Source organism: Cimex lectularius, unplaced genomic scaffold (assembly GCF_000648675.2).
Source record: "Cimex lectularius strain Harlan isolate CLEC.00 unplaced genomic scaffold, Clec_2.1 scaffold10, whole genome shotgun sequence".
In the NCBI taxonomy this organism is placed as follows: Eukaryota; Metazoa; Arthropoda; class Insecta; order Hemiptera; family Cimicidae; genus Cimex; species Cimex lectularius.
Window position 1 is genome coordinate 1,947,620 of NW_019392665.1, and position 10,130 is coordinate 1,957,749.

General features: G+C 32.7%; 1 protein-coding gene across 2 annotated transcripts in view; it reads right to left on the reverse strand.

Moving 5' to 3' along the window:
* The window catches only part of LOC106667410 (zinc transporter ZIP11), a 109,337-nt gene that overhangs the window by 97,898 nt on the left and 1,309 nt on the right, over positions 1-10,130 (reverse strand). For both annotated transcript variants that reach the window (XM_014395344.2, XM_014395343.2), the window contains exon 2: positions 681-891. In XM_014395344.2, coding sequence (XP_014250830.1) covers positions 681-891 — 211 coding nt within the window. The remainder of the gene's footprint in view (positions 1-680; positions 892-10,130) is intronic.

Consider the following 10,130-nt stretch of genomic DNA (forward strand, 5'->3'; position numbering starts at 1 on the left):
ATCTTGTAGACATGTATAATGTAAAATTATATAATAAATATATTTAAAAAAGAGCAAAACACTTTGTTCTGAAATATGTTGTTTTCAGCTGAAAACATTTATATGAAAGCCAAACAAAAGCAAAAATCTAAAAGAAAAAACCCAAAACCAAAAATTTACCACACACTTAAAAAAATGTAATGCATTAAAGTTATAATTTATGCATATATTTATCACAATATGTACTCCATACTAGAATGAATGTGTTTAGAAAATCGGAATGAAACAATAAATTAAATGTTAGAAAATTATGAATTTAGATCCTTCATATTTATTTGAATTAAAATTTATTGTTAGAAATGTATGAAATGACACCTTTTTTTTTAACCATGGGCCAGTACAAATTAAAATCAATACCTTTAAAAACCTTTATTAATTTCAAAAAAGCCTCCAAAAAAGAGCATTTAAATATGTTTAAAAAATGGATATAATTTGCAGGAAGCAGGGTGAAATTTGGCACAAAGAAAAACCATTGCCGTAATATTAAAACAAAAAAATTTTTTACAGGTTACAAAAATAATAGTCTAATAATAATTCCGCACCCTGATTTGAAAATAAAAGAAGCAAAAGGTCTGTGTTAATTGTTAGTGTCTTGCAGGACCCTTAGCGTGACATGCAATGGATATTTTATACCTGCTTACCTAGAAGCAAATTTGGTGACTCAATGCCCATTTTCGATATGATAATATCAGCCGCAAATGTGAAACCAGCACCAAGTAGAAACCCAACACAGGCTGGAATGAATGCATATGGCCCTTCAGACATCTCAATTGCAGGGGCTAACAGAGACCAGTAGGAAGCAGCAGTCATGACTCCAGCTGCAAAACCTAAACTACCGTCTAGTAGCTTTGGCTGAAAAATTAAGAAAGATTTTATCGTTAGATGGTACGTATAGAAGAAATGAAGAATCGATGTTGAACTCATGAGACAAACTAAGTTTTCAATATATGGATTGTGATGTACGCTGAGACATATGTATGAACATGTTTGTTTGATACTGGATAAACAGTCTTAATGAGTGTGATGATACTTGTCATTAAACCGAACCAAATTAATGTTTAATAAATTCATTCAAATTCCTTAAGTTTTTTTATTTATTATTATTATTATTATTAATCTTTCCATCTTACCATCCTTCAACCATGTTTTTTTCTTTTCCTTCATCAATTTCTTTAACTTTGAAAAAGTAATTAAAAAAGCAATTGCACCACTAAAAAGGATATTAAATGGAGTACGTTTTCTAAAATTCGCTGCTCTCTAGGTTTGGAAATAGTAGTTTAGAATCACCATAGTAAGTTTTTCAACTTTGAAAAAAAAAATTTCAAAGTTCTGGCTACTAAAACGCTTATTTCAGGAAGGTTTACAAGTTTAGTTCTGATCACGTTTTATTGGAAATTTAACGTAGTTTTCAATGGTATCAACCAATTTGTACAAAACCTTTTAGTTTTGGAGTTATCATTGTTTATTTGAAGTAAGGTCATGAAATCTTAAAAAATCAGAAAAAGTGAAATAACTCCGAAACTGTTGTCAGGCGTTAGTTAATTTGGATTTTTTGGTTCTATTTTGAATGTAGAATCTACTGACAAAGTTTGTAACATGAGTAGCCGAACACCCTGTATACGAAACAGTTTTATAGATTTACTGTATGTAGTACTGATAGTCTTTGTCCCTAGCATGTGTTGAGAGTGAATGTATTTATTAGCGAGAATGTGAATTGTGAAAGAGCCAATGGTTTCTGCCTGTGAATTCCAGTTGCTTTTGTTGCTCACTATACCGGCAAAAACGAGACTCATTATAAACATAAGCATGCCAATTAGTGTTCTCTTCTAGGCGTTCAGGGAACCATATTCTCCTGAGTTCCTGGTGGTAGGCTATTGCTGCAGGTTTTCTCAAAGGGGTTTTGAGGTCTTTGCGAATTAATCATGAAACGTTTGTGTCGATAAAGGCCTTGTCGAAGCATCTTGTACTTCTGTTAGGATCTGGTGGGCACTATGGAAAGGGTTCCGTCTTGCAGCAATGACAATCTTTCTATTCTCCTTTCGCATCGTATGTGCTGAGATCCACTACCAGGTCTTATATTTGCAATTCCAGTCTCATGAAATTGGGGTAAAATCCAGGAGACCACACTTTGAGGAACGCCATCTGAGTGCGATATTCACTTGGCAGTGACCTCGATGACTCATTCCCACAATATTGTGAATTACTGGTTCAAAATGATGTATTTCCTCGTTAAAGAGAATATAACTGGATTAAAATGGAGAAAAGGCGAGAAAAGGTGTTTGTTTACAAAATGAATAATCTTCAAGTTTATATTCTTAAGTAATCCGCTATTAAAAATGATTAATGTTTGTTTGTTTTGGTTTGTATTTTCTATTTTGCTTTATCCAACTAACAAGAAAATTAATGTAAATTTAATTAAGATTACTGGAATAAGAATAAATTATAGATATCCCTATTCATTTTAAAGCAGTTTAGTGTGATTTTGGTGTTTGAGCTACAATATTTCACTGTATATTTAATTCTTTAATTTTTATTAAACCATAACTTTCAAAGTCCTGCTTCAACAGCTCGACAAACGGACTGAGTGTTTTTTCGTTTTCTTTCAAATTGGCTTTATATATGTGTTGTAAATTACGTTTATTTATTTATTTTTTTTTTGTGTGTAACTTTAATCTCTTAAGCACTACATTTTAAAATGTTCTACTGTAAAATGGCAGGATTTAATTATGTTTTCGGTCTGCAATTAGTTAATGGACGCAATTTCCAAATGGGGGCTTCCATTCTAAATTTTCCCCTCAGCTCAAATAATCTAATCTGTCCGACAGTGTTCTATTTGACAGTTTGCAACAAGACGGTCAAGGTTTTATCGGCGACAATTCCCTTTCAATGTCGCATCGTTACTAATGATGTGAAACAATTATTTCGCCGACGAATAAAAGGGGCGAAAAATAAAGCGTCAAGCAGAAAATGTTCTGAAATGAGCAAGACAAGCAGGTGGGATTGCGTCCACACGTTTATGCAGCCGTCATCGAAAATGCGGATAAAATTTAACATGCAACGACATTATTACACGCGCAGAAAATTAGACATAATGAGCTTATTTAAATTAAGAGTTGCCGATTTTTTTTCTAAGAATGATCGATGATTTGTCACCTAATTATAATATTTTGATATTACAAAAGACACATTAAGATTCGTTACAATATGCTTGGAAAAATTTATACATATATACATTCGTCACAATATACTTGTTACAAAATAATGAGACATCCTGAGAACAAATCGGCGAAATGGTCAGGAGAGAATTCGTACTCCAACTGCTGAAACCACTTATAGCTTTTTATAAGCTTTTCTCCTTTATATTGACAATAGACACAAAAATACAACTGTTCATAGCAACATAGCAACATACAAATAAGCAAAACAGGCTCAGTAAAATAAAAATCCCATATCCTTCTCATCTAGATCTCCGAAAATTGTCCTTCATTTTTTCAAATCAACTCGTGAAAATATTTTAGAAGCCATCCTTTAAATTAAATCTAATGGTACAGATCCCGAATTTATTCCTATTAAATTCATCATTTTTTCCATTCTTGTTACTTCGATATTGAGGGAGCTTTCGATAATGCATCTCGTGCATCAATGGAAGCCTCCCTGGGGAAAAAACACGTAGACCAAACCACATCTAGATGGATTGGAGAATTGCTAAGAACTAGAATAAATGAAACAAATGTAGGAATAAACACTATAGAAGTTAGAACAAAAGGATGTCCTCAAGGAGGGATATTATCACCTCTTCTATGGAGCCTAACAATTGATGAACTGCTCGAAACCCTGGACCGCTCAGAAATAAAATGTCAGGGATATGCAGATGGCATAGTTCTGACAGCCAGGGGAAAATTCGAGGAAACCCTCTGCGATATAATCCAAGAGGGACTGAAAATCACAGAAGAATGGTGTAAAAGTGCAGGCTTGGGAATCAACCCAAACAAAACAACTATAGTCACTTTTACACGGAAAAGGAAGCTAGGTCACATGTAAGAAATCAAACTCAACAACACTGTGATAGAAATCAAAAATGAAGTCAAATATCTGGGCATCACACTAGATAAAAAATTAACATTTAAGAAACACATCAGCTCCATTATCACAAAGGCGACACGAGCTTTGATGGTGTGCAGAAGAATAGCAGGGAGAAACTGGGGATGTAGGCCAGAAACCCTGTTATGGATGTACACCATAATACCTTTACTTACATACGGAGCTATAGCCTGGGCTGATAAAGCGGAACAAATAACCAAAAGGAAAGAACTCACAAAAATACAGAGACTTGCATGCATCTGCATAACGGGAGCAATGAGAACATGTCCTACAATTAGCATGGAAAAGATATTGGGACTAATTCCCCTACATCACATGGTAGAAAGGATAGCACAGAAAACCATAATCAACTTTATCAGAGAGAAACCTCCAACAGGGATAAAACTGAAATGGAGAGACAGAAACAAACTGTGGAAAAACCATCCATCACTCATGGCTCCAAGAGATGACATGAACAGGATGTTTGAATTTAACCAAAAATTCCGAATACATCTGGGCACCAAAAAGGAATGGGAAAGAAAGGGAAATAACTCCTTTAAAAATGGCACCATCCTTTGGTACACAGATGGATCTAGAACACAAGAAGGTACGGGAGCAGGAGTATTTGGACCCGGTACCAAATACTCAGAACCCATGGGAAAACACACCAGTATCTTCCAAGCTGAGATTCACGCAATTGAAAGTTGTATTCAATTCAATCTAAGTAAAGGATACAAAAACAAGAATATAGCTATCATGTCAGATAGCCAAGCAGCCATCAAAGCACTAAGCCATTAGTTCAAGGATGGTGCTGAACTGCAAAACCAAACTAAATATATTAGGTATGCAGAATAACGTCAGCCTCTGCTGGGTCCCAGGACACATGGGAGTAGAAGGCATCGAGAAAGCGGACACCCTTGCAAGGAAAGGGGCTGCTACACCGCTGATAGGATCCGAACCCTTCTGTGGCATAGGAATCCACACTATTAACGAATATCTCAGACAGAAGGACAAAAAGAAAATGAGGGAACTTTGGAATTCACTTATTGTACATAGACAATCCAAGAATCTTCTATCTAACCAATTTTGGTAGGAAAGAAATCACAGAATGTGTCAAAGGAAGCAGGAACAGACTGCGAATCCTAACAGGATTCCTAACAGGACACTGTAGATTAAATGGACACCTTAAGAAAATTGGAACAATCCAAGATGGCACATGTAGATTCTGCAAGGAAGCAGAAGAGACACCAACACACTTACTAACAAACTGCGGAGCTACATTGGCCCGCAGGAGGAAATGTTTTGGGATGTACAATGTGACCATAGAAGAGCTTCAACCATTAAAACCGGGCCTACTAATCAAGTTTCTTGATGAAATATGACTCACTGATGTGCTTTAGGCAGAGAACGGGGGATACAATAGCTCTCAAAGGGCGCAGTATACCATACCCTGAAATATTACATTTACATCTACATCTACATCTAAGGTTTTTAGTTGAGATAAAAAAGTCAATGGCACGAGCGGGATTCGAACCCACGATCTTCGGCTAGATACGCCGCTACTCTACCACTTGAGCTATCGTGATCTCGATCGCAACCCCAACTTTTGAATTTTCCCTCCTTTTTGCCATTTTTTATCTGAACTAAAAACCTTAATTAATTGTAATATATTAATTGGTCAAGCGGACCACGAAAGTAGTGAAATTAATAATAATAAAAAACTTAAGGAAATTTTGAATGAATTTACTAAACGTTTTTTAATTTTGATTCGAAATGCTCTCCACCCATACATAAGAAGTGTATCAGCGTATTCTTCATTAGAAAAAGTAGCCATAGTGTTAACAAGATATCACATAGATAACTAAAAACGTTTTGAATCTTAAAACTTTTTTATTCCGGAGAATAATAATACAATAATTATTTAATCAAAGTTGCAGTCGTGTGGGTAAATAAGTACACTTTCACTATTTCGGTTTCGAACCCAAATTTAAAAAAAAGTTTAATCAATTCATTCAAAATTTACTTAATTTTTTTTTTTTTAATTTTCCACCTTGCCAATCCGTCAGCCACGGTTTTTTCCTTCCTCCATCAATTCCTTCATCTTTGAAAAAAGTAATTAAAAAAATAATTACATCACTAAAAAGGATATTAAATGGAGTACGTTTTCTGAAATTTGCTTATCACTAGGTTTAGAAATAGTAGTTTAGAATCATCATTTTCATCTTAAAAAAACCAGTAATGCTGTTAAAGTTTAGATAAAAATGTTTGATTTGTGTAAGCCTTGAAGCATATTAATTTTTTGTAACTTCCCTAGTTTGAGAAAAAATTCAATATCTTTATAGATATTGACGTAATTGTTTCATAATATATTACTATATTATCAGCGTATATTTTTTAATCACAATATTCAGAACCAACGTGGGAAAGCTATCGTGAATAATGGAAAAACAGCGCAAGACATTATTTAAGAAATTGATATTGAGGGAAAGTTCTGGAATAATTGATAAACGCTTCTAAATTTGTATCTTATTTCAAATTGGACTGATTTTAGCTCTGTCGCGCCTTTTGCTATTATATATGAAACCATACTTATACACAAAATACGCAGTGTATTTGTTATGTGCCCAGGGTCAGATGCGTTTTGTATTTTCTTAATCATCGATGGTCGGAAGCAAACCTATCAGACCAAAACCGCTGGGGTAGGATGACCGGAAACATCCAAGCAAGTTCATCACCCGCAAATCTCTTAAAAAATCTCTATTTAAGTTGCAAAAATCGCTGTGCCCTTACTTTAAATGATAAAAACATAGAAAAACAATTGACAATGTATAAATTTTCACAAAATATGATTTAAAAAGATTACATGTGATACGCCGTTTCTAAAAAAAAATAAAGGTGATAAAAGCTTACATATATTTATTTATAGTTTAATATAGAGAAAATATTTTTCTTCTACTTTCGTGCTTTCTTTTTTAAATAAAGATAACGAATTTTTAATCTGTTAGTGCGTTTATTTCAATTTAATTTAAATAAACAATAAAGGAAAACTATCAATTTGCGTAGTTTCATTTAATATAATGTACAAACAGTCCTTTAGCTAGGCAATATTTTTCGAGAGATTTCTCTGTGCGGTCTGTGTAGCGATGAACCTGTAATTTGGTCGTTACCGATCATTTTGTTCTGCCTCTTCCCATATGGGTTGGTCGGTCAGAAGAGTTTCAGCATTTGGACATCTTCAGGTTTTTTTTATTCATCGTGTTATGTTTATTTATATTTATAAGTCACCCGGACACAATGCTGAAGATGACGAAATACCGAAACGCGTCTGACAGACATAGCTTGGATAGGGAGTCACGATGACCGGGTAACCAAAAAATTACAAATATTCTTCGTGTTGAATTTACAGGAATTTTGGTTCGATTTCGTACTGCCAAGTATTTCCCGACACAAGAATGTCATAATCTTCCCTTGAAACACCAAAAGAATGCCTTTATTGGATATATCGGGTTGTCCGGAAAATAATGCAGGATTTTAAGTTTTCATTAAAAAAAATCTATATAAAATATTCTGTTTACGTTTACAGGATTACTCATTTGTATGAATGTCAANTATTTTGATTAAAGAACATTGCTTTAAAGTAACTAGTTTCTTTTTTTTTGTTTAATACCAAAATCCTGCATTATTTTCCGGACAACCCAATATTTTTTTTATTTATTCTTTACTTTTTGAAATTTTTAAATATTCTAAAATTCATTTTATATGCTTTACAAAACGATAAACAAGATAATAAAAAAGATGACTCACTCATCGACATACTAATCGATTCAAGTGGTTGATTACGAGCCATTAAGTACACTCCGAAATATTAAATTGGGAAACAAATAAATTATTAAAATCTCTGAACAGCTTTGTTTTTTAGTTGATTCCTTGCTACTCCTTGCTATGTTATCGATGAACCAATGAATAATTGCTTGATAAAACATGCTTAATTTTTCCCCATGCTTTCTTATCTATTAATAATACCTGACCTGGAATATCTATACGAGAATGTTTTTCCTCCCTTAAATATATATCAGTTTGTGAATAAAGCTTCCAATAACTAATTATTTTTTTAATTATTTTTATCGGCTTATTCTTAATTATATAATTACTCAATTTTTTCGAAAAGAAAAATTTGTGTCACAGGCGGGATTCGAACACCACGACTTTCGGCTAAATACCCCGCTGCTCTACCTCTTTGAGCTACCGTGACTACGATCGCCCATACCAAAAACTGTTCGAATCCCGCCTGTGACACAAATTTTTCATTTCGAAAAAATTGTGTATAATTAATTGAATAATTGAATAACTAATTAACCTATACATATTCAAGAGTTTTGGTATGACGTTTATGATAAATTGTCATCCACAACTTACAGGTCTTCAAAATAATTCCCCCTTTTGCTAATTAAATTCACGAACACTCTGGAACAAGGCATGGTCGTGGAACGAAGAACATGGGATTCTATGAACAGATTTCAACTACATATGGACACCAAGTAAAGGGTATTCTGAAGGACATAGCCAACAATGAGAAGAAACTTGCATCGGCTATCAATCAGAGAACTTTTTTGTTGAAAAGCAAAAGCAAACACAAGGCCCTGAAGATGATCTCAATAAAGCTCGAAACGTGGCACGATAAAGAAAATGTTTTTATAAAACCTACGTCACACCAGACCGCATCTCACGATCTCCAAATAATCATTAATAATAATAATTATTATTATTATTTATTAATTGTTTAGAAAAGTGATCAAAAATTGCGTTTCTAGCCACGATTTTCTGAACCGAATATGAATTGAAAAGATTTTTGCTATTTTCCATCAAATCGAATGAATTGATAAATCGACAAATGAAAATAGGGAACCATTCGAAAAATAAAAAACTATAATTTTTATTATATAACATGGATTTTTTTAAAGACATTGTCTTCTTTATATTTATAATTTCTTTAATTGCTTAATTTTTTTTATATTTTATTATAAGTTGACACCCCACATATGTGTTTACAAGTATTCTCTATTGGGATAGTAATAGGGTGAATACATCAAGAATTCTGACGTGACTAAGGAAACATGCCATTTGCGATTACTTTTTAACGATTTCTGCTCGATCATTCGTTATAGATTTCTTACAAACGAAATAACTTTTTTTTAATATTTGTGAGTTATGTAGGAGTACTATTATACTATTAAATAAATAGGCTCTCCCATTCCAGAGAATTTGTAATCATTTTTAGTTAACCAATTTGCCATAAGTTAGATTTTCCTGAAGGCGTATCAGAGAAATTTGATTTAGATTCCTACATTTAAGTAACTGAATGTATACCAGTAATAATTTGTAATTTCTTTTAATAAAACTTTTTTTTAAAGGATTCGTCAAAAGTAATTTTAACTTGTATATGTAGGAACAAGTCGAATATATATTACAATATTTATAAGTACAAGAGATATACGTACAGTCGACTCTTGATAATTCGAAACCCAAGGACGACAAAAATAATTCGTATCATCAAGTTGAAATAAAATGAAATTATTAAAAGTTAATATGCATTTTTAGATTAATTGTTCATACATAAAATACGGTAAAAATAATCAACAAGTGGAAATAATCACAGTAAAATTCATTGCTACGCATTATTAAAGAAGAGCGCAGAATTACAACTTTTAAAATTTATTGCCAGAAAAATATTAATATTTTTTTTAAATATATATTTTAATAGTTGGGATCGGTTATAATTTGTAGTTTTGTAAACTTAAGATCTCTAGTTTGAAGAAATGAATGCTGTATTATCACAGTACCACCGTTTTTAATTTTAATTTATTTTTGATAATTTTGATATGTCTTGATGTTAAAAAAGTATTATAAAAAGTATCTATGCAAACGTAAAATAGCTGTATAGTGTACAAAACAATTGCACATAATGACAGATTTACTTTTATTTTAGTATGAATTTATAAATGTGTGGTGAT